The following is a 24,815-nucleotide window of genomic DNA, read 5'->3' as shown; positions in this document are numbered from 1 at the left end:
AGCAACGATTGTCACGTCATTTTAAAAGTTTATTTTTCGTCTCCTTTGATAATTAATGTCCCAAACATGATTTTCAAAGCATGATATGAACAGATCATTTCTTCTGTTGACCGACAAGTAAAAGCTCGAGCCCTTTCTGGAGCAAAACTTCGATATGTAGTCCCAGGGGAAGGTGTGCGGTGATAGTTGTGCCAGCCATCGTCAGTGGTCGCATAGTCCGCAATTACTGCGTGGGTCTGATTCGCTTGAAAAAAAAAAAAAAAAAAAAAAAAGAAAAAGAAAAACGAGGAGAGTAAAGAGGAGAAAAAAAAAATGCCGCAGACATCAGCAGCACACGTGATCTTACTCTTGTCGACCGGCTCGGTGCCCCACGTATGCGCCAAAGAATTCACGGCAGACGTCAGATGCAGGATACATGCCCATCTCAAGAAGTAGTTAATCAGCATCGATACCCAGAAATTCTCGTACCAGCAGTAGACCTATGGGATGAGCGTCGGTATGGCGAACGTGATCGAAATGTGCAATGGGACGAGATATCCGAGGAAATTTATACACGCACGAAATTATCATTTCATGCGGAAACTCATCAGTAATGTCCTCTTGCATGAAATCGTTAATATATTTTAATTAAATTTTCATCAAAGTAAAAAAAAAAAAAAAAAAAAAAAAAAGAAGAATCGATTAGAAATACCTCTAGGATTATCAATGGTTTGGCCAACTACAGAAAATATTAAGGGTTCCTAAAATTATTTTTTACTCGTTTTACTAATAATAAAGAATTAATAAACGATTCTGTCGTCCAAAAAGATCGGTGACGTCGGTGCCCTTGCTGTTTTTTTTCCATGGGCTAGCTCTTCAGCCGCCGTGGGAGGAGAAAAAGTCCCGGCTGGCGGTGCCACTCAGCTTGCGATGCAGTCCCTCGCCCACCAGAAAATGTGATTCTGCGGTTAATTGCTAATAAGCGAATGTACACCTACGTACCCGTATATATACATATCGGGGCACGCGTAGTGCCTATATACACACACGCTCGGAGCACATGTGTCCCCTTTTGTTTTTTGATAATGACGACGAGGAACAATGGCCACGGAATAATTAATCAAGTTGCGCCGCCGGGAGGGTAAGGAGACAATTGAATTACGGCCTCGTAGCAGCAGCAGCCACGACCCTCTTGTGTATGGGTGTGCACTTTCCTGGGTGCGTGCAGTATATATATAGGGTGACGGTGAAATGTGTGCGATTAAAAGGGATAGCGCGTTGAATAATTTACTCTTCGATTTTTGTTACCCGCATCGTATTTATCATAATCATTGTAATACAAATAATAATAACAACAAAAATAACAATAAATGTACAAGAAATAATAGTAATTGTAATGTCGTTGTTACATTATTGTAGCCTCGGGGACGATTCGTATCGATGGTTGGGTTCGGTTCCACGGTTTTGAACTTTTATGTTTGTCTCGTCGTTGTCACAGCGGTTTTTCGATTCTTCGTATATTTTCTATAGAGTTAATAGCCCGAGACACCTGTTTGAACGTGAGCAGAAAATATATCGAGGACCATGTGGTGACTCCACGTTTTTATTTATGTAGAACTGCGATTCAATATGTATACATTTTCATCGAAATTTGATTTTTCTTTTAAACCGATAAGCAGCCGACTTGGGTGTTAATTTTTTGTTATTGTTCCGTTTATTAATTTTTCGATGTGGAGTATCGAGTGTGCACTGTACAAGTGTTTATTGGCGAATAAATAGTTCGTTCGGGTAAGGTAAAAGTTCGTTATTATTCATGGAATGCTTCCATGGTCGTGGAAAATAAAAATAAATATATTAAAATCAAACAAAACGTATCTTTTGAATGGTAAATTATTATAATGCACAAAATAACGTAAAATTTAATATGTTATAGTTATTCTGTAATGGAAGTTTTAAAATAGAGACGTAAATTGTAAAACGCTCGGACAAGGTTGATATTGTGTTGATACTGCTTGCAACAATTATTTTTTCGACGTAAAAATCACACTCGAAAATTAAAACTATGTACGCGAAGTTTCAAATTTTTTTGTAATAATCGCATCCATGTACTTTTTACTTTGATAGTCTCAGTTCAATGACAAACAAAAATTGCACATCATCTGTCGAGTTTATAATGCTTAGGTCCGTTGTAAAGTAAATCAGCAGTGGAAATTATGTCTGAAATGGCAACTACTCGAAAACAGTAGACAAAACAGAAGGAGATCCATAAATCTTCCTCCCATAGATAGTGCGATGTGAGGATTGGTACACAAAATCCCAAGAATAAGTGAATGTATCAGAAGTATCTGAAAATAATTAATTTATTCCACTACTGTAAAAACATTATATAAATTTGATAGCGAAGCTACGCACTTTTGTAGAAACTTAAATAAATGCACTTTCTGTTGGTACAATCGTTGATCTTGCAAATCAGAAGTAATTTATTTATTTACCAGCCACGATAAATTACTCTTCAATCAAAACATTTCAATCTTGGATGTGTAAATAATTCAGGTGTTTGTAATATAAAATTTAGTACTTTACAATACTGTCATCATTGATGTGAGTAATACGTTTGAAACAAGCTTGATACCATTAGTCAGTTCACAATCGTTGTTGGAGAATAGGCGTGGAAAAAACAGAAGAGAGTGATTGTTTACCATCGTCAGAACTAGGACTGTAAATACAATAATACCATTACGACATCGACAGCTTTTTCTAACTTTAAATGTGATGTTTTGTACTTTACCGAACAAAATCGTCAAACATTTAGCCTCGTAGAAGCAATAGTACAATCCGAAGGTGGCAAAAACGTGCAGTAGCATTGATAGTAAATCAGTATACTCGTAATCAAACCCGTGATTCGTACACTTTTCGAACTCTGACGAGGTGGATGTCCCTTTGACGGTTCATGGAGATTTTCTGTTTGCGTGGGCGGTTTTTAAAACAACTTCACTCATGTTTGATGAAATTTTTTTTTTTTACTCCTTTGCACGTGTAAACCACAGAGTACAGTGAGCGACTTACGGAGTATAAGTTGGGTTTCTTCATTTATATGCTCAAAGCTCATCACCATCGGTAATTTATGGATGGTCGGGAGGCGTTTTTAATAATTTATTTCAAAATCCATACTGCATCGAATTTGCATGGAAAGCATCACTTTTTAAACGAGAAATCAATTAAAAATAATGATAAATATGTTTTTATTTAATTTTTCCATCCATTCTTTACCATAGCGTGAATCATACTTTAATCATGGACATGTAAATTTTGTTATCTCGCGACCTTTCAAATTAAAGACAAATATACAAATCATACGCGTGTTGATTATAATTTTAAATCAAGTTCATATGAAAAAGTTCAAAGGTTGTGCGTCAAAGTGGCAGCTGACTCTCAAAAATAGTTTCTTTTAATTAAATTTCTCATTTCGTTGTCTCAAACACTTCCAAAACGAACACGTTTAAGGGCGTGAAATTAAAAACGCGATCCCGCAAAGCGGAACACGCAATCACGTAACAATGTATTTTTTTTTTTTTTCCAAAATAAACAAAAGAGAAGAGAGACGTGCAAGTCACGTGTACATCAACAGCAGATTAATATCCCTCCAACGCCCGACAGCCACCAAAATCCCGGAGCCCTGAGATAAACTCATTATACCGATCAGCGTTGGCCTACACTACCGGCTCCGAGTTAATTTGCATCGCGGCGCGTAACGCGCTTCTTATTCCCTGTCTCGTGTGCTGGCCTAAAATTGCAGCTCCAGAAATGAAGAAGACGAAGAAGAGCGCACAAGCCAACCCGTCCATTAGACGTATGATTTCCCCGCTCTGTCATTTATCTTCCTCTGCCGAAAAGCCCGCAATTGTTGTCGAAACGCAAGGATGATGCTTCTCCCCTTTTTTTTTGTGACTGCAGTTATTGTTCGTTATTTTGCACAATGAGACATTTCGTGGGTAAAATTTTTTTTTTTTTTTTTTCAATATACACTTTGTCTGGAAAGGGTGTCCTGTCACGTGAGAATTTTTTTTTCCCCCGGAAATCGATGATGATTGCGGAGTCCGGCGTTGACCGCAAGTCTTACAATTTTACCGATTCCGGAGCTCCGGTGAGGGTCGGGTGGTAAAAAATATATCGACGGAGTCGGTGAGTTTTTGGTACGTTTAACGAAAATTATACATACATGTCCCTTGCGACTCTTGTATTTTTAATATTCGAGAATCCCCAACAATTGGGTTGAGGCTCGTAAAGGAACAAAAGAAAAGGAAGTACTTAAAAAAAATCTCTGTTTACGTATAAAAGAAGTCTTGAACGCGCAAAAATACTCGTAGATAGGAAGAAAAGTAAAACGAAAAAAATCAAAGGGTAGAACGAGAGCAGCAGATTGTCAAGAGATGAAAAAGAGGAAGAAGCAGAGAACCTCGCTTACCCTCTCTCTAGCGAAAAATGAGGGGGAAAAAAAAAATTGAAAAATAAAAACTCACGGGCCGACGAACCGCGTGGTGTTGTTTTTCGGGCGGGAGTAGGTGCAGCACAAAAAAAGGTAAATAAAGCCTCGTTCTCTTTTCCCTTCGCTGTTCTCCTGTTTCTTCCGTGCGGGCAAGCAGATAGGTACTATAGTGCAGCTCATGGATGCACGCCATCTGTTCACCGACCACCTGCTGGCAGGTGTAAACCGTAAAGAAGAGCGGGAGAGGAGGAGGAAGGTAAGGAAAGAATCGAGTGCATGTATAGGGCCCCAAACGGCGTTCGTAGTATACGTACTACTATTTACTATATAGTGGCGTTTTATGCCGGTATACCGTATTATGGACACGTGTCCGAGCAGATGAGGGAACATCGTTCCTTGATTTCTACGTGACGCAGTAGATATGGTAATTTTTTTTTTTTTTTTTTCATATCTGCCTTTATTTTTTCTGTTTTACGAGGTAGAGCGATATGTATAAATTATAAATACACTGAGCCATGGAAAAGGCTTATTTAGCCGTACTGAAGCTTACGTTGGTACAGAAAAAGTGGAATTTTCGATATTTGCAGAAATCTATTGTCACTCCCACACGTCTAGTAGTAGAGAAATTATGATTTTTGATTATTTTGCTGAAAAATAAAATGTTTCAAAATTTTTCCTGACAAAAAAAACAGTGCAGGGTTTAAAGTACAAAAAATGACTTCAAGAGACGAATATTTCTGTTGTTTTGATCCAAAAAACAAGAAAAAAATTTCACTGAATCGAACAGTATATACGGTGTAAGGACTTGGATAGAAGTACGCCTACACGTAAGAGGAGAAGTCAGTGCGAATGAGATTTTTTTTTTTTTTTCTCCAGCAAATGTACGGATGGTGATAGCAGTATACCTGTCTCGTATGGATGTAAGCAACAGGCCACCCCACCGTCGTCACACGTAGTATCGTTCATTCGAACTGGCAGAGGCCAACCGCACGATGATCCGCCGATAATAACACGGGCTGACACAATACGAGAGAAAAGTACGATTGTGTACCCACAAGCTCCCAGGTGTTTTTGTTTTTCTCTTTTCTTTTCCGGGTACGCGTAAAACAAGAAGAATGACAAAAATGAGAAAAACAAAATGAAGACTGTGACTGTGGCGAATAAACATTGGGGAAGGACTTTTACCTACGTATACTTAAATAGAGGCGAGGCTGCGTCATGTTGTTATGTCTTATTGTGCTATAAGTCAAGGTGGACACGCCGCGTAATGGTGAAAAGGGCGAGGCAAATTTATTTATTGTTGGATGGGCTCACCGCGATTCTCCCTCTCTCCTTTCTCTCCTCCGTGCTATTATTTCTGCTTACTCTTGATCCATCTTTTGTTCACTTGTTGTCAAAGCGCAAGTGTTCATTTGGGTAATAAAAATAAAATCAGCTGATCAGTGTACAATGTCATAAAAAATGTTGCAGGATGATGAATTTGAATGAATTTCTTTTTTTTTTTTTTTTTTTTTTTTTTTTTTTTTTTTTTTTTTTTAATGTAACGACAAAAATGTCATTAATTCTTAATACGTGTATTAACGTTTCGTGGTTTTTTTTCGTAATTGCAGGCGGCGATACTCCAGCAGACCGCCGAGTACATATACCAGCTCGAGCAGCAGAAGACTCAATTGCTGTCGCAAAATCTGCAATTGAAACGGCTGGTGGACCAGCACGAGGGAGGCGAAGCGCCGCCCAACAAGAAGCGCAAAAATGACAGCCAAGGTACGTGCACGGTATACAATATAAACACATGATGCCGCGATCTTCGGTTCAGAGCCCGAATTTTCCCCCCTTTTTTGCAAGCCTGTGGTTTTCGTTCTTCGAGCATCAGGAGCGCGAATGGACGTATCGGTGGTACTTACGGGCTGCTCGATTGATTTTACAATTGAAAAAAAAGGGGGGATTCCCTCTCGTTACGAACACACGGCCAGGACCACCCTGGAACCGGTAATACGAGTATCGCGAAGCTCTCTTGATGGAGTTTCGATGCTTCATCTGCGCGCGCGTACGTCCTTCTTTGGCGTGCTTTTTAATTTACAATTCCGGCAGGTCGAAAAAGAGAAACTATTGAGTTGCTGCAGAAGGACAGAGACGCAATACAAGGGCAGAGCAATTAGACTAGTGCGCGGTTTCAGGAACAAATTTTGGATAGGTACCTTCGGATGATCGCCCTTCGTGTCAGTGCTCACTGTCAGGAAATTGAAAAATCAGTTCTCACCAGCTGGTTGTCTGGTCGGGATTTTGTTTCAAAGGCTGATTGAGTTTACTTTTGGGGGTGTAATGATTATGGACTGGTTTTTTTTATTGAGCAGTGGTTAGCTGATTAAATGATTAAATTGAAAATTAATTTTATGGTACCCCTACGTTTCACAGCACGTAGTTTTTTTAATTTATTTTTTTTCTGATGTTTGTATTCTGCCCGTGCGATAAAAGACAATTTCTGTTACACTTGGAAAAATCTCGTGGTGAAAATTGAAAGTAGAAAAAATATTCGTTATTGTCCAAGTATTTTTCCAACCAAATGATAATTTATTTCTTTGTAAAACTGTATTTAGTAGTTATTTGAGTCCTACAATCATCGTGACTTTGCATTTCACGAAACAAACACAAGAATAATAATTCTTTGCCGCCAACAACCACTAAATAATTATTACACCCTTACGAGGAAACTTTGGTTCAATTAATAGTCACGTTGTCGGGTACTACTTATAACTACTTTTATTTCACTTACAACCATCCTAGGATGTAAATAATAGTAACAACAACAATAATAACACTAATCACCTCCTCACAGTGTAGCCATACATCCCGCGCCCACGTGCGCGCGTAAGAGAGAGAGGGAGGGAGATTTCTATCGTCAGGACAATTACCATAATTCATGCTAATGCGGCGCCGCCGTCTTCGGCGCCGTGCGAAATTGAAATTATACCTCCTTATTGCGCTATGTGTATATAATAGGTATCAGGTATAGGTAGGTATAGGTATGCACGTGTAAAACGCCGTTATATAAATTTCGGCCTGTTCTCGCGTCGTTAAGAAAATAGTGTCGTTAATAGATATTACGCCGTCGCTCTTTTCGGCCATTTGAGATAAGAAGGAAGAGAGAGATATGGGAGGGAGTACTCGTCGGAGGGTATCGTGTATGGGTGGGTCGTTTTAACGATGCGACGAATGGCCACATGCGAGATAAACGTCGCATTTGTAACTAGTTGTAAGTGCATTGGAAAATACGCCGTGCGCCCCTCTCTCGGCGTTGCCGCGAACGCGATAAGTGGGCATACAATGTACTTACGGAGCGTTTATACGTTTTAGCGAATCGATGTTTTTTCTCGGCAGCTGTTACAGGTTTTTTTTTTAATTTGATTACTGCCCAAGAATTCATGCCTACAAGGTGACGTGAACATTTTGTGACTCGTAGTTTTTCAACTTATAATCAACGATTGTAATTGTGTAGATCGATACTCTCGTGCGAACATTGAAAAAAAAAAATACATTATGTGCAGTTACCGAGCACTCGTTAGCTCAATTAGCTAAACGTTTAGAAAAATTTAGAAAGCCCCCTACTGTCCGTCGTATCGACTTAAAATCGATCCATTTGAACAGAAAGAAAGAAAGAAAGAAAAATGAGAAAAACAAACTACTTTGTCCAAAAGGGGTCGTGATGAGCCTGCCCATGCACGTGAGCGAAAGCGGGGACGAGGGCCTGGGCAGTATGTCACCCGAGCCGTTGTCGGTGATAACCGTGTCGGCCGAGGGCCACGCGGCCATAACCGCGGCCGCCAACGAGGTCGCCGAACTGAAGCGCCAGCTGGAGCACGAGCGCGCCTCCCGAGCCCACTTGGAGAAACAGCTCAGGTCGATGCAGAGCCAGCTGTTCCCGGAGCGCTTCCGCGAGGAGCAGCTCATCGCCTATCAGCCCCACGAGGTATATTTTTGTCATGTTGTTCTTGTCGTTTTTGTCCATTTAAAAGGATCGAAGCTGAAAAATGTGTTTATTAACCAAATGTAAAAGCAACCCTACCCTGCAATTGAAAAAAAAAAAAAAGAAGAAAAAAAGATTTATTTACTATTATCTCTTATTCTAATGATTCGCAAAACTCGTGTCTTTGAATTTTCGCATCTGTTTGAAAATGTGCAGATTTATACGTTATTATGAAATAGTAGTATCTTTCTTTCCATTAAACATCAAGATACGACCTTCCTTTGTTAAAAGTATCCCGTTATTAGCTCACAAAATGAGATTTATCGATGTATAACACTCGTAAACATACATAAAGTAGAAACAGCTGATATTGGTCAGCCATAGGCCATTAAACGGCCAGCTTGAAGCGTACATAAAAACACGTACAAGCACGTATACCAATGCCTCGTATCGTCATCTATATACATCAGGTGATCGAGCACACGAACAACGTGCTGGCGCAGGAGCTTGAGGATGGTTTGCCATCCCTGCAGGTGGTCTCAGTTGTCTCGGTGCCGACCGTCGGCTCGACCCAGACCATCGAGACGAGTAACGCCGACTCAAACACCCCACCTTTATCACCGCAGCCCGGCTGTGAGGTAATCCTGCCCAACAACCCGGACGAGATCGACGACGACGAGAACGACGAGGACGACGAGAACAACGTTGTTGTTCAAGGCGACAACAACGTAGGCATCGTCGTCAGCAAGGACTGCGTGAGCGAGCTCCTCGCCATCGAGTCCTCCCGGCCGAACAGCCCGAAGGTCCTGCAAGCCTTCCCGGTGTTCGCGACGCAGCTCGAGCAAGCCGACGCCGCCACCTACGCCGCGGCTGCTAGTCTTCCGGTCGGCCAGCCGACGACAGCCGCGGTCGCCGCCCAGTTCATCACCGCCAGCCCCACGAGGCCCTTCTCCCCCGATCAACAGGACCCCGCTAGCCAGCAGCCATCCGTGCCCCAGCAGAGGCTGCCCAGCGTCCTCGAGGCCGCCATGAAAGCCGAGCCCAAGGTCGAGGTCGAGAGGTACGTATACACCCACACCCACACCATACTGTTTGCTCCTTTGATCGGACGCGAAACATCACCGATCGATCGCTGAATCGCCAGGTTGCCCTCGCCCTCCAACTCGCTGGACGACGGCACGGCCCAGGGGACGCGGCTCTACCTGGCCAACACGTCGCGCCAGAACCTGGAGACGATAGTCGAGGCGATACGCCACCTGGAGGGTGACCACCTATTCAGCGACGAGCCGGCCCAGGATGCCCCGCTCGCCCTTACGAACAAACCGAGCGCCGTCGGTGGCCAGCGCGTCCTCCACGCGGACGTCAACAGCTTCCTCCAGTACCACGTGCAGCAGTCCGGCGCGGTGTCGCCGGTCCAGTCGGTGCCCGTGACGACGGCCTCCCAGCAGCAGAGCCGCACCCCGCAGCAACGGCCCGGGGTCATCGTCGTCAAGCACTCGTGATCCCTGGCCCCGCGGCACTAGCTCCTTCCCCAGCCAGTCGCGGTCCGCCACCGCCGGACCAGGGTCGCCAAGCAGCCGCGTCGTCAGCGCCAGCGTCGCAATCGCTGCTAATCGCGCGACACACACACACACACATGTGTTTATTCATCATCATTACTTTTACTACTATCCTAACTATTCGTACTACTACTATTACCATTACGGTATAATAACCATATTATTACAATTATCATTATCATCATTACGATTATTTTTAATACTATTAGTATATTATTATTACCATCGTAGTTACTATTGCTATTATTATTATTATTATCATTAATAACGATATGGCATAAGAGTGCGAGTATGAGAAAATGAATTTATAATTCTTGCGACGGGTTGTTGTTGCAAATCAGAAGGGGATTGCAGCTTTGCTGGCCGACCTTGTTTTTCTAGCTTCCGAAGAATCCGTAACTGATGGGCACCTTCTTACGCATTAACTGAGACGCGCATACAAGACGACACCCCGTCGATACGCGTTTGTCTCTTATGTTACGTTTTTTTTTTTTTTTTTTTTTTTTTTAACGACGATTCTGGTTACACTTAGACGGCAAACTATTTTAGAAAGGAATCGTGCTTGGCTTGATTTCTGCGTTGCTTATAATGTATAATATCCTAATACTATTGCTTTTCCGTTTTCTAGCTTGAACGGGAGATTTGAGTTTTTCGGTGGGATCTGATTCCCAAGTGTAAAATGAAATGTTTGATTGAGTTTTTGCACAATCTTTGAGCTTTATTGCGTGAAAAAAAAGCGACGAAGAAGTCTAGTCAAGGAAACACGTGGTTCAGTGACGCAGGATGTCATAAAATTCTCGTTTGGCTGTAGAGATATAGTGCGAAGTGTGTGATTCAAGGGTGCAGAGACAAAATACACCACAATTATAACCGTGCACGCGTATGCAAATTGACTCTGTAAATATTAATTTTTTGTATTTTTGCATACAGTGTGTCATAAATATTACGTTTGGTAAACGTTTTGTAACTGTACGACACGTGCTTTTATAAAATTCGAGAGCGCCGCATTTTATGTCGAGCTCGAAAAGTCAAGGGCAAGTGTATTATTTGTGACACGTGACGAGCGAAAGGACATGGCATTACAAAGTCGATTTTTCACGGAAAATTTCTTCTGTCATGAAATACTGGTACTTTTCGCAAAAGCAAGCTTTAATTACTTTGTATATATACGTATAGACGTTTCATAGTTTTGATGACTCGTTGGCGTTCTGAATTTTGAGCAAATAAAATGTGCATTTTAAGAGAAAAAAAGACGTGGGAAAGCTTTGACAGAGAGACTGATAATAATCAGTGCGACACTCGATTGCGTGATAAAAGTTTTTTTGTTTTTCATTTCTTCCCGTAAATTTTTTTCATCGATTCACGGATGTTTCTGTAGCCTTCCATGTAAATGTTTGTGATTCTCCTTTGTTTTTGTGACACCATCGAGATAACGCATTGACAAAAAAAATAAATAAAAAAACGAAAAAAAACGAAAAAAAACGAAAAAAAAAAGAAGCATAAAAGGAGAGCGAAGTAAAAAATAGGAAAAGTGAGTGAAAAAAATATGACGTACGTTTCTTTTTAAAAAAAATAAAACCTCGGAAATGCAAATAAATACCACCACAATGCTAGTAACTTAAGGATATACTATACCCACAAGTGTGAAATTATGTCTGTGTATACACCCACATGAGTGAGTTCAAATAAACACGAGCACAAGCATTACGTTCTGTCACGTTTCTCTTTTCTTTATTGTTTTTTTTTTCTTTTTCTTTCTTTCTTTTTTTTTTTTTTTTTTTTACTAAGGAATGATTGTGCTTGCGATTTGTAGTATAAAGTAAAAAAAAACCACTTTTAAATACTTCAGTGCGTTGTATAATATGCGCATATAAACGTTCATCCTTCTTTTACTATTCCATCAGTGAAGAAAGAGTTAAGAAGCGATTGATAGTTTTTCAAATGAAAATAGAGATAAAAAAAAAATTTTTTTGATTAAAACGTATATAAATCTGTGCCAAATAAATCAAGTACCGTGACTTTTGTTCCTTCATAGGTGTTATAGAGAATAGTGTGCGATGATGACCGACTGACTCGAGAAACGCGAGTGTTAATAAAACGAGAGAGAAAAATAGACAGTTTTGCAAAGTTAATAAGCCTCGGTTCACGTAAACACAAGTATATATATATTACATGTATATATATAAAAAAAAACATTTTACATGTATTTTTACGTTTTTATTTAATTCAATTTCTTACAATAGTAATAATCATTACGGTAACATTATTTTCCTTTTCTTTGTGAGCGTTTTTGTTCTGTTCAGTAATTAATACTTAAGGGTGCGTTAACCCAGACTTTTATAAGGTATACAGAAACTATGATAAAAAATATTTTGTTACAATGACAAAACTGCAAAATATAACGCATTCGCTTGCAACGATCAGTCGTTGTTGAAATCTGCACGAAGAAGGAAAATGAAAATAAAGTACGAGTTTAAATATGAAACACACAACACATACATTTATAAAAGTAATGTAATAGTTAAGTAAGATAATTATTTAGCGCGTAGTAGTTAATGCCTATCGTTTAAATAAAATTAAGTTAATGTGGTAAGGTAACTCGTATATCTCAATGAATAAAATAAGAAAAATTATTAAGCAAAACAAATCCTATTAGAGATCGCGTTCCAGTCGTTGCTGATATAATAATAATAATTATTATTATAAAATATACACAAGCACGCAGACACCCGCAGTTTTTAAGGTACGAGCGAGATCTAAGTAAATAAAATATGCAACAACATTTATACGTAACAAGCTAAAAGCAAGTTTTAATATAGTGCGTTAGTACCTAAGTAAGGATTGTTAGTAACAACAAAAACAATGAATGAATCCGAGTTTGTATCTGATTCGTGTGGGTATGAACAAGTGCGTGTCTGACATTAATGAGAAATGACGCGAATTTACCTGAGTAGAGTTATTTACGTATGATATGCTACCGACCGTCGCTGACACGAGAATCGATGAATAATTATACTAAAAGAAGAAAAAAAAAAAAAAAAAACAATTATAAAAAAAAAACAATGACAGAGGAAGCGGGGAATAACCAAAATGTTGATCACGCTGCATTTTTCTTTCACTCGTCCAGGAAGTTGATTGGCCAAAAAATGAAGAAATAATATGGACGCATCTGTATTATTTGTGATTGATGCCTTTTTCACGTTGATCGTAAAATTTAAGATGCGTCCGATTCGTAAAATTTTTGTTTGTTCCAAATCCTACCTGTTGGATTAATAGAAAAAATTAGACGAGTACAAGCGAGACGCTAGCGTGGTGGAAAAAGTTGATTGGCGTGACGTAATTAAAAGTGTAAGTTATTAATTATTAGAGCTCCCAAGATCATACGGTTGGCATTTTAATGGGTACCTCAATGAATGTAGAAAAGAAAAACAAATTCAGCGAGGACTACAAAAGGCCTAAGAGAGAAAGAAAGGGATTATTACGCAGACATGCTTTAAAGCGCACGTGTTCGACGATTTTCGCAGTCAACTTGCGCGGTCTCGTTAGAAAATTTTTTTACTTTTTCTTTTGCAAAATAAGCCCTTTTTACACGTCATCTGTAACCATCTATATTAAAAAAAAATTTTCCACCATCAATAAATTATTCATCACAAAATAAAACGTGTAACTTTTACAAAATTATAATATTTAACTGTTGTGTTGATCACCGTTTTTTTGCGTGTAGGGAAAAAAAAATTTGTTATAGTGCTATGATAGAAAAAAAAAGCTTTGTCGAACGATGGTAAAATAACTTTTTTGAGTCGTCGGATGCGCAGCGGTTAAATGCGCACTTTGTATACGAATAAAAATTAAAATAAAGATAAATTGGGTAAGAAAAATTAATTTGTTAGATTATTTATAACAGTGAAAAGATGCTTTCTTTGTGACGGTGTACAGTTTTACTAAGATGATAAAAAAAATGTACATATTACGGTCTTTTCTGAATCAACAGACAAAACAAACAATTTTTCGGTGTTATGTTGAGCTTTAAGGTAATAGATAATTGTCTACAATACAAATAAAATACTTCATTGAAAATAATAATTTCAATATTGTTGAATTCTATAACGTCATTAGTAAATGTAATTTTTATGAATTACAAAATTATCTGGTACAGTAAAAAAAAAAAAAAAAAATTAACGTTGGAGAAGTTTTTACTTTCCTCAATTTAATTTTACCCAGTTGTTAAAATTGTAAATCGCGTATACGTATCGCGTACACAAGTAGCATAATTAAATAAGCATTTAGTGTGATCCTCGTATAAGCTGTATTGGTTATTAAAACTTGGCGCTTTTGGACGGTATACGTCAGTTAATGTTTGTTTACATATATACATACCTCCTTTCGCAATTTGTACATTTTTCTTGTTTTTCCTTCGTTATTCGCACTATAAGTCGCACATTTTTTATATATGCTTAGGCGTGTATTTCGTATTAATACTACGAACAACGACCGGTTCGTTTTCCTTTTTTTTTGTTTCTTTCTTTTTTTTTTTTTTTTTTTTTTTTAATTTATGCGTAAAAGCTTGAGCTTCACTTATTAATTTAAAAATTATATTTGACGATACCAAATTTAATCGTATATAACAACTAAACAAAACTTTAGGCTCCTTCTCTTTAGACAAGAGAACTAAAAGAAAAAAAAACAAATTCATGCGAAATTATGAATGTACGCGCATAACCGCCTAAAAAGAGTGTGAATGAAATACACATCAGTGTTTATTCGAATTGTCGCAGCAGGCTTCTATTATAAGCGAAATGAAACAACGCCGAAGTTACGTTCGTAATTAAAAAATAAATGAATAAATAATAACGATCGATTTTTTCTTTAAAAAAATCGACGTATGTAGAAATAAATCGGTGATGCTTATTTACGCGTGTAATATATAAATATAATGTATATGATGAAATACGAATTTAATGTAAATGAAATATAATTACGAATCTGACTTCGGTGATGGGATTTTAATAAATTAATAAAGAAAGCCTGTATTTAGAATTGTAAGCTAGTAAAGGTAAATAAATCTGATAAGCGTTCACAACTCCATAATCCTAAATAATTTCATACAAAAAGTTTTTTTATTTTATTTTATTATAATTTTTTTTTTTTTTATCATTTAAAGCATTTCACATTATTCCCAAAAATTAACTGGCATCTTTTTTTAAATATTAAATATACTATCCAAATACTTGAATGACAAAAAGGCTGACAATTATCTATAATTTTTTTTCAACAAATAAAAGTAAAATTAAAATTTTGTTTTCGGTTCAATAATTTCTACAATTTTTTGTTTAGCTTTTTATACTCTACCATTAAGTATACATGTAGATAACCTCGCATACGATTATTGCGGAAATTGTGGATGGTATGAATATAATAGTCAAAGTTCAAGTGAATGTATCGAAAAAAAACCTTTTAATTCCTCAATGTGCAAGTGGCGACCAAAAATTTTTATGCTTTTTTTGGAATGGAGAAACAAATAATCTTTCATAGTACTAAACCTTAATTTAGTATACAAAAAGTTAATGACGGCCTTGTTTAAAAAAAAAAAAAACTCCTGCAAGACAAGTTTTTTCATTTCGGCCAATAGGTCGCCAGTTGCACATAACAAAAATGTACACGCATCTTGAGCGGCGAATGACAACAAAGAATGAAAGAAGATCCTATAAGCGAGTGCAAGTGAACAAAGTAAATGCTAAAAAAATGTGCAAAGCTCATTGAATCGACTAAAAAATAAAAAAAAATAAATAAAAATTGGAAAAAAAGGAATAATAAATTCAAGGGGCACGAAAACCAGCGAATCTTTTGTCAAGTAAGACAAATGAAGAGAAAATAATGGGTGTGTGGATTTTTTTTTAACGGACTGCTGAGAGTGAAAGGATGAGAGTAAGAAAGCAAACCTGTTTTTGGGTGCATACAGAGAGAACACGTTTTTTGATAATAGACGAGACACAAAGACAACACATATACATATTTTTTAGCGTACGTAGTCAAGATTATTCAGGATTTGCGATACACTTTGTACACATACGGTTTTATTCCTCTCGTTAGTATAGATACACCTTGTCGATATTCTTGACTTTTTCTTCCTTTTTTTTTTTTTTTTTTTATTTAATACGTACAAAATAACTTTGGCAAACATGAAAACGCTCAGTATGAAATGATTCTATGCGATTACACCGAACATCCTTATAAATTCTATATTAGACTTTTGAATGCCGAAATACTGTAAGCTATACAGCCTCAGCGTAATTACTGGATAGATGAAAATAAAAAGTAGAAGATTGTTACCGATAATTGTAAATCGAGCTTTTTGAAAATATGATAGGAAAAAAAAATACACAATAAAAAATCACTAAACGACTGAATACGAAAGTTGCATTCAAATTTTACTTAGGAGTATGATAAAGAAAATAGGTTTTTCATACACCAGTACAGTACAGGGATAAGTAGAAAAAAGTGTTGTTTAAATGTAAGACGCGTTTTGACAAAAAAAAGAAAAAAAAGAAAAAAAAAAAAAGAAAAAAAGAAAAAAAAGTAGAACAAAATCCACGATGAAAAACAGTTTTTAAAAAACGTATGATAAATTTTCGAACAGTTCCTCGACTGAGGTATATTTATACAATGTTTTGTGAGCGAAGGAATTTAATTCTTCTTCTTTGAAGTTTAAATAATTAAAGAAAATAAAAATACTGACTGCCATTAGAACGAGGGTAGTGATAATGTTTATAACAAAGGTCTAAGACTAAAAATAATTTACCATCCAAAAAACGAATGTACAGATTTACTTATTTTATTTTATTTATTTTTTTTTTTTTTTATAAACGAGGTATTGCCGATACTACACAAGAAAACGTTCACGTTCACGTCGACTTCCCTGTGAAACTGGGAACAACCGACACATGTATAAAAATTGTCATCAACTTTTTACGTGGAATAAAAAACATGAGATGGATGCGTGCAGATTCAAACTGAGACAAAAATAAAACAACCCCGAGCTTCCTTAAAATATTTGTAAGATGCACACGTCGTTCAGAAATCGATTGATTACTCTTTCCTGTTTCTTTTTCGAAGAGTCGTTGTGATTAACGTATATTTTCATCTTGGGTTCGTTGTATATTTTGCCACTAAATAATCTCGACACGATCTAAAGTCACAAAAATTAGTCAGCAATACGAGAAAAAAAATTTTATTCCTATTTAAATGTTCGCAACTTTTTCAGATTCACACATGACTTGAGTGCGCTATTTTTTTGCGCATTTATTATACATTAATACATGTTTCGACAAAAATATATATGTATATCGATTTGTACTAGAATTTTTCATACTGTCGTCGTGTTGAACTGTTTTTCCGCTAATGTGAGATGGAAGTAATAATCGAATAAATACACTCCTAAGACACAAAAAGACTTGATTAATAAATAACGAGAAACATTCGTATCAATTTCACACCTATTACTTGTATTTGAACTTTGAAAATATTAAAATATCAAAGTAATGATGTTCGTAAATATTTAATGAAAACAAAAAAATCTGAGTGTACGTTTTTTGGTATCACGGGTTTTCATGATATCTTGGCGTAATTTTAATATTAAAACGACCTTTTTACGAGAGAAAAAAAATAATTATAACAATACAAATATTTCGATCGAACCATTTTTCAGTGTTTATAGAGACGTAGCATAAAATTGTTAATTGTAATTCAGACAAAAATAATTTTTTTTAATAAGTAACTCCAGTTGCTCAATTCATCGAGTCCCGATATAGTTATTTTCTTGCTGAAGAGCTAGTCTAAAAAAAAAAGTTATTATTAATATTATTTTTTTTTTATTATTTTTTTATTTTTTATAATACGTGGTAGCTTTTAAGATCCAGAATTAGAGACTTCCATTATGTGCGGTAGTGGAACGTCTGGAGCACGTACAAGTTCCCTAATAAAAAAAAACAAAAATTTGCATCACACGCACACTTAAACCCACACATAACACACCACACGTAAACTACAATCATACACTAATTCTCCATACACACCATACACACGTACATCACACGTTTGACATTTTTAAATAATTTTTTTATCTTATAAATGAAAAAATAAATAACGAGAGAATAAACGACTGGATGAATCTGCACAGTGAGGAAATCACACATGTACATGTATTTACCATCATGCATTGTATTTAAGTCGCGAAAAGAAATTCATGCGTACGTGTAAAAAAAGTATAAGTAGTGAAAAAGTAAAAACAAGAAAAAAAAAAAAAAAAAGACGTGGATCATCTCAAGAAAGAGCGAGTGTGTTTGAATATACCATTAGAGAGATAGAGTGAGAGAGAGAAAAAATGATGCAGTGGCGTTTCCAGTAACGAACTAAAAAATAAGCAGGTCGTCAAAATGAAAAGTACACTACGCAAGCGATCGAGAGTGTGGGTATAAGAGAATAAAAGAGCGAGAGAGAAAGGATAAAATAAATGGAAGAATAATCGAGGAAAAAATAATTCTCTGTGATGTAATTATATGACTTTGATTGTATTTACTGCGATTAATTAATTATTTATCGACAGATTCTTATCAACAAAAAAAAAAAAAAATAATAATACCTACATAGTTAAAGAAAAACATCGATCATCTTGGGCGGATGCATCTTTTTCAATAATCCCGCATTGATAATCGACGTACTTCTTGCGTTCACAATTATCTTCCTTCTGTTCATTCATAAATTATTATTAAGCCTAATGAAACCATTGTATTCATTGTCAAAATGGATTTGTACATCGTATGATTGTTCGCCATCACACAAGATACATGTAGCATATATTATATTTAATGTGTATGTCGAGACATAGCGGTTTTTTTTCTCTGAACTTCTATACAGCGAATAATCAATTGTTTCAATTAATAATAGCTTTTAAGTTGTTTTCCTTTCTCCTTCATCATTATCCACTTTAATGGCGCGAAGAAGTAAGTTATACTGCCCCCCCCGCCCTTTATGAAGAAAATAAAACAAGAGAAACAGCTAGGCATATGTATACATATAAATACACGGAGAAAATAAAAGTATGTTTTTAACATTTGTATACTTTGAATAAGTAATCTTAAGAACAATTTATTCGTTATTATAATATAATGTTTCTTCTCGTTCTTCGTATTTTTTTCCCCCTCTTTAATTACAGTATGGTACAATTTATCGAAGCAAATTATGATAAGTTAGCGTTTTTTCATGTAAAAATATTATCGGTTAAAGAATTTATTAAATAAATTGAGAAATGACAAGTAAATTATGGTATTTTATTTAAATTACTTCAACACCACGTCCTATCCTTACAATAGACAAAAGATAACAAAAAAAGTAAACAAAGTATTTTTACTTTTTGCAGTACTTATGATTTGTAATCAGTAATTTTACAGCAGTTGTAAAAGAAATAAGTAAGCAACAATTTCACATAAATCCATTAAATTATATTTTTTAAATTATTTTTAAACTATAATGTGCGGGAGTCGTGGACAACGGTATGTTTATCAACATGTATGTGACACATACGCAAAAAATTGGCTTCTGGATCGCAGAAATTTTCCTGGTAAAGTTTTCACTGGAAAAAAAATATCGACTCGACTGCCCATCGCTCGAGCTCGCCGTCTTTTATAATAATAGATTTATTGAGTAAACTATGCGAATTATTCGATACGTCATCTTGTTTTCTTAATAAATTTGAAGCTTTTTATAATTCCCTTAAAAGTAAAGAAAGTTGGATGGGAAAAGGTGGAAAATTCAACTTGACAATCTTGAGGAATGTAATCGATTTTTGAACTTTTCTCTATTACCCTGAGAATCCATGTACTTTTATTTTTTAATACATTGTTTTTACAGTGATTATAAAAAAGTTTTTTTTATCACAACTAGTATAAGTACAGAACTCTCTTTATTTTATCAAACGCATCGAAACATAACTAGCGATTTATTAACTTACACGTATATGAAATGTATAATATGTACAATTGTTAAAAAATATGGCCTATCATTCGAGTTTATGGAAATTTGATGAACGTCAACAGTATAGTAATTATAATATAAATTTCTTAATAAATTACATGTTACTCGACTTTGCTTATAGACACAAAGTAACCATCCCTCGACCTTACGGATATATCTGTTTTTAGTCGAAGATTTTCCAACTTTAGTTTACTAGTTAGTTTAAACTTTCTGATTATATTGACAATTATCGTCTTCAAACACATTATTGCGTATTTTTGACCTGTAAGTTTTAATTACTTGTCTTAATAAATTGTATTCGATGTAAAAAAAAAGGAAAAAAGAAAAAATGTAATCATTTATTTACCTATACAGCCCCGAAGACCACCACTGAAGGGAATGTATGCAAAAGGATGTCTGTTATTGGAGTTTTCGGGCAAAAATCTTTCTGGAACAAATTTCTCAGGATCCGACCAAAACTTTTCGCTCCTGTGCGTCATAAATGGGATCATCACGATCGAACATCCCTTTGGTAAAGTAAAATTTTCTGAAAAGTTTTTCTCTGTTTATTCTAGTGTTTATATTTTTGAAAAACTATGGTCAACAGAAAAAGTTGAATGCAGAGTTGAAAAATTTTAATCACGGTACGTATTACACAATCAAATATTTTTTAACAAAATTACGAAGTAAATTAGAGTACCGGTTGTTGTTGGAATTTTTGTTTTATAAATTTTTCAATTACAAACTATAAAATTAAAGGGTTTATTTTTATTTTATCCACAGAACTTGTTAAACGTTTGATTATAAATTACAATAAAAATATTTGTAATAAAAGTTGAGCAATATTAATGTATTTTATGTCGTTCAGAAAAGCTTGGAGCTCTTGAATTCAGTCAAAGATTCATTAATATGCTTTTGATCAAATCCTACGTATGCATAGTCGGAACAGTTTATTTTTAGCAACAGTTTAAAGATCATAAACTATTCTTCAAATTCGCACATCAATAATATTTAAATTTTAAATAAAATCAAGTTGTATTATCCAGTATCTTTGCAATGAATTAAGCATTTATCGTTTTTAAAAATTGTCATCAAAAATTTTTTTAATCGAATAATCGAGAAGTGGTGATTATGGTTTATTTACAAATGAAAAATAATGTAACTAAATTGATATAATTTAACATCATCGGTCATGTGAAGAACGAAAAAAAGTGTCATTACCGAGATCGATGTCTCCTATCACTTGACGCACCATCAAAGGTGCAATTGGATAAAGCCTCAGCGTCTCCTTGATCACCATCTCTGTATACTGAAGTTTTGGAAGGTGCTCGAGTTGAACGCAGTCTTCCCCAACCACCGCTTTGATTTCTGCTCGAACTTTATTCTAAAAAAGACAAGATATTGTTGAAAAAAAAAAAAAAAAAAAAATCCAACTAAATTGTTTTCCCTCACAAGCATCACCGATTCTCACCTGGATCTCTTGATGCATCGCTAAATTAAGCAGGGCAAACGAACTAATGACCGCTGTCGTATCTTGAGCCTGAAAATCGCGCGAAAAATCGTTTTTTTACTCGTTCGTTAAATTAAATGGTTCGTTAAAAATCGTTATACACTGAAGTGCTGATAAATTAAATTGAAATAAGATGATATGCAAAATTACACTTGCCGCAGTAAATAGGGTGTACGTTTCGTCTCTCAAGTAATCGTCGTCGTTCATGAAATTGGTTCTCATTGCGTGATCAATCAGTTGCTCCAATAGCATCAATCTCGGCCTGTCGGAAACAATGACGCCTCTTTCCATCGCGCAGTGTTCCTCCTTCTTCCGTGCCACGGCCTATTTCAACAATTCAATGATTGGAAGATCAAAATTATTTTTTCCTGCACATGATGGAAAAAAAAAAAAAATTAACTTTATGTAATATTTTTGCTGTAAAATAACTCACGCTTTCGATACACCCGTGAATCACGCTCTGGCCTTTCCTCTGTCTTCTGCCCAACTCGGTCAACGAAAACAACCAATCGGGGTGGAGCCAAATCTTCATCATCCTCAAGTGGAGCAGCTCGTACATTCTAGAAAACATTTTTTGTATTTTTTTCCTCTCAAGTTGTCAACCGAAAAAAAACCTTCCCCCCCCCTCTCCTCCGAGCTCGAGTATACTAACGATTCGGTCCAGTACACGAGCTCCCTGTTGTCTTCCCTCTGCGAACTACTCGGCAATCCTAGCACAGTTTCTGTGAAATACAAATACGCACATGTATACATATGTTTACTGATTGTCAGAAAAAAAATGCCAAAACCAGTCGTACCGAATATCATGTCAAAAGTGCAGTGGCTCAAGAACGGCTGGAGGTCGAATTCCCCGCTGCCGAGCTTCTCTTCCAGGAGTTCCGCGCAGACGCGGCTGTGCCGGTCAAAGTACTCCATGTACTCGCCCAAAGCTCTGTTGTTCAGCATCGGCATGATGACCTTGCGGTGGCTCCTGTGCGACGGACCTGGGCAAAATTGTTATTAATTTGTCACGAGACTTGCACTCGATTTGACAAACATACCTGATCCGCTGACGAGGCCCTTGCCCACAAACGGCTCCATAAAACGGTAGACCGCGTCCTTGCACGAGGCTTTTTGGCACCCCAAAATCACCTGAATGTTAAAGCTCATATATAAATTATTGTGCACGGACTATCGTCAAAAGTTACAGTCAGACTTGTAAACTTATACTTCAATACTTTGTGCTGCAATTTTCTTTTTTTGTAGAATTTATGCTGAAAATTTTATTTTAAACACTATACACAACACAGTACTTGACCAAAGTTTTTTAAGTCACGAGCCAAAGTACTTGGAATATTTGAAGTGCCATGTACCGTTGAGAATTGTATGGTAATATGATTGAAAAGAAATTTTACTTCGAAGCTTGAAAATCCTATTGTTTTCGTTTATTCACCTCGTAATCACGTGGCTCCGTCAGTACTATAAACAGTTTCGGGCCCAGCCAAAAGCGAAATGGCGACTCGTAGCTGCTCACGATCTCCTTGATCTTGTCCAAAGTTTCTGGAATCGGAAAAGAAATAGTTTTTTCCCCCATTACCTATACATTTGATTGACATTGACGTATCGACTGACCATCGGGGCCGCAGGCGAATTGCAGAGCGTTCCCTATGAGCGGAAGGGTGGCCGGTCCCGGCAACTTGGACGCCAAGCGGATCATCCTTGCCCTGTCTTGGGACCATTTTTTTATTTTCCTCCAGAACGAGTAGGCCAACAGCAGCAGACACACCGAGACGAGAAACGCGGCTGGAATGGGAATGGTTAGTTTTTCACCGGAACTCATACGGCCCATCTCGCGGACCAAAAATCAGAAAATACGCTACGAGATGAATCTTGGCGCAGGTTCACGAGCAAAAAGCGCTTAGGAAAAAGAAAAAAGTACACCGAAGGGTGGAGCTAGTGAAATGTACATTTGTTTCGTCGCTCGACTGTTTCGGCCGATTTCTACGCTAGTCACGCAAAGATCGTCTTCACCGCCGTCGTCGTTGTTGTTTCGCGGCACGCCTGACTCTCTGATCACACGAGTACACGCATTGTGCTTTTACTCAACTAGACGCACAGATTGAAATACACAATCACGACTGCGATGAGATACTTTTGCGTAACACTACTTTTTGTCAATCTGAAATTTAATTATCCATCCATTTATTTTTTTATAATCTGTTACAGCCAAATAATTAAACTCCATCTACTTTCGTAATTTAATGCAAAATTCGTTAATTTTTCGTGCTTCGTTATTTTTCCATCAGGGGACGTAAGTTATTGTAAAAATGAGGGGTTTCGGAACATCTGTGGATCTATCGCGTGTTTGTTAAAATTTTTAAATACAATGGTAAACGGTACTCGGTAAGTAGAGCCAGTGGTTTGGTCGATATAGACCTTAGCTTCTGAGACCCTCCTTTGGAAGGTACGATTCCTGGTCTTGCTCAATTACACGACGAATAAAATGTAAGCTTAATGTGTTTTTCACGAGTATTAAAAGTTTCAATCCCCTTTTTTTTTTATTTTTAAAATCTTATAGTCATAACAGCAAATTCGAAGAGTTACAATTTTTTGTGTACAAGTTGGGGTTAAAATTTTTTTTAACATTGGAAATCTTGGTGTCTCGTCCCGATTGATGTTAGTGTACCAGTGCTACAATGTTACAAAAATCATACATGACATAGAATAAATATATCATATTTTACATTGTGCTTGAAAATTTCTGGCATTCATACGATCCGAAAAAAAATTCTTTTCCTTTTCGCTGTAACTAAAAAAAATTTACAAGGATGATAAAATCGATTATAAGCACTTCGGATTGAGAAAAAGATTTAAAATCGTTGAAAGAAATATGGGTTTGCCTCTAATAAAATAAATTTTAATTCTACTAAAAAATGTTGAATGCTGTATGGTAGTAAAACTGAAAAAAGTACAATTTTTTTGCACATAATATTTTTCTCTGCTGTATAACTCTAAAGCTTTAGGCGCCGAAAATAGTTTTGTTTACAGCATCTAATTCCTCATGTATGTATACAATGTGGTGATAATAAATTTGTACCCTGCATGCAAAAGCGTATTTCACTCGCTACTACTCATTAAACCATCGCGCACAAAAACACACTGTATAGAAATAAAAATTCCAAAATCACACTTGTATCAAAATACTGCACGTAAAACGACTGATTGTCCTTATTCTGCATCCAGCTGGTCCTCAACGGCTCATTCATGTTATTATTTATACTTTTTGTATTATTTTTATTCAAACGAAAATCCTCCGTATCCGTAACACGG

General features: G+C 36.4%; 2 protein-coding genes across 3 annotated transcripts in view; one reads left to right on the top strand and one right to left on the bottom strand.

Moving 5' to 3' along the window:
- The window catches only part of crp (transcription factor cropped), a 227,677-nt gene extending 217,550 nt beyond the window's left edge, over positions 1-10,127 (top strand). For both annotated transcript variants that reach the window (XM_014364548.2, XM_014364539.2), the window contains exons 3-6: positions 6,076-6,229; positions 8,161-8,432; positions 8,900-9,489; positions 9,574-10,127. In XM_014364548.2, the coding sequence (XP_014220034.2) occupies positions 6,076-6,229; positions 8,161-8,432; positions 8,900-9,489; positions 9,574-9,931 (1,374 nt within the window). In that variant the 3' untranslated portion in view covers positions 9,932-10,127. The remainder of the gene's footprint in view (positions 1-6,075; positions 6,230-8,160; positions 8,433-8,899; positions 9,490-9,573) is intronic.
- A 9,923-nt stretch (positions 10,128-20,050) lies between these two features.
- On the bottom strand, positions 20,051-24,751 carry LOC106642573 (cytochrome P450 4C1-like). Its single transcript, XM_014357426.2, has 12 exons — positions 24,676-24,751; positions 23,118-23,288; positions 22,939-23,045; positions 22,547-22,637; positions 22,304-22,489; positions 22,159-22,228; positions 21,940-22,066; positions 21,663-21,830; positions 21,468-21,536; positions 21,218-21,380; positions 20,364-20,543; positions 20,051-20,279 (listed from the first exon to the last, which is right to left on the bottom strand). Exons 1-12 carry the CDS (start codon positions 24,749-24,751, stop codon positions 20,119-20,121), a joined length of 1,569 nt encoding a protein of 522 aa, XP_014212912.2. The 3' UTR covers positions 20,051-20,118.
- Positions 24,752-24,815: the final 64 nt, after the last annotated feature.

This window comes from Copidosoma floridanum, unplaced genomic scaffold (genome assembly GCF_036245765.1).
Source record: "Copidosoma floridanum isolate Cflo_tuat_1 unplaced genomic scaffold, Cflo_Japanese_pri ptg000001l, whole genome shotgun sequence".
Lineage (NCBI taxonomy): Eukaryota > Metazoa > Arthropoda > Insecta > Hymenoptera > Encyrtidae > Copidosoma > Copidosoma floridanum.
Note: the sequence above shows the minus strand (reverse complement) of the source record. Positions and strands in the feature narration are given on the sequence as shown.

Coding starts and splice junctions, on each gene's coding strand:
- LOC106642573 (XM_014357426.2), bottom strand. CDS start 24,751: ATGAATGAGCCGTTGAGGACCAGCTGGATGCAGAATAAGGACAATCAG. Junction 22,638..22,938: donor CGGAGCCACGTGATTACGAG/GTGAATAAACGA, acceptor TTTAACATTCAG/GTGATTTTGGGGTGCCAAAA. Junction 20,280..20,363: donor TGGTCTTCGGGGCTGTATAG/GTAAATAAATGA, acceptor TAAAACTTACAG/GTCAAAAATACGCAATAATG.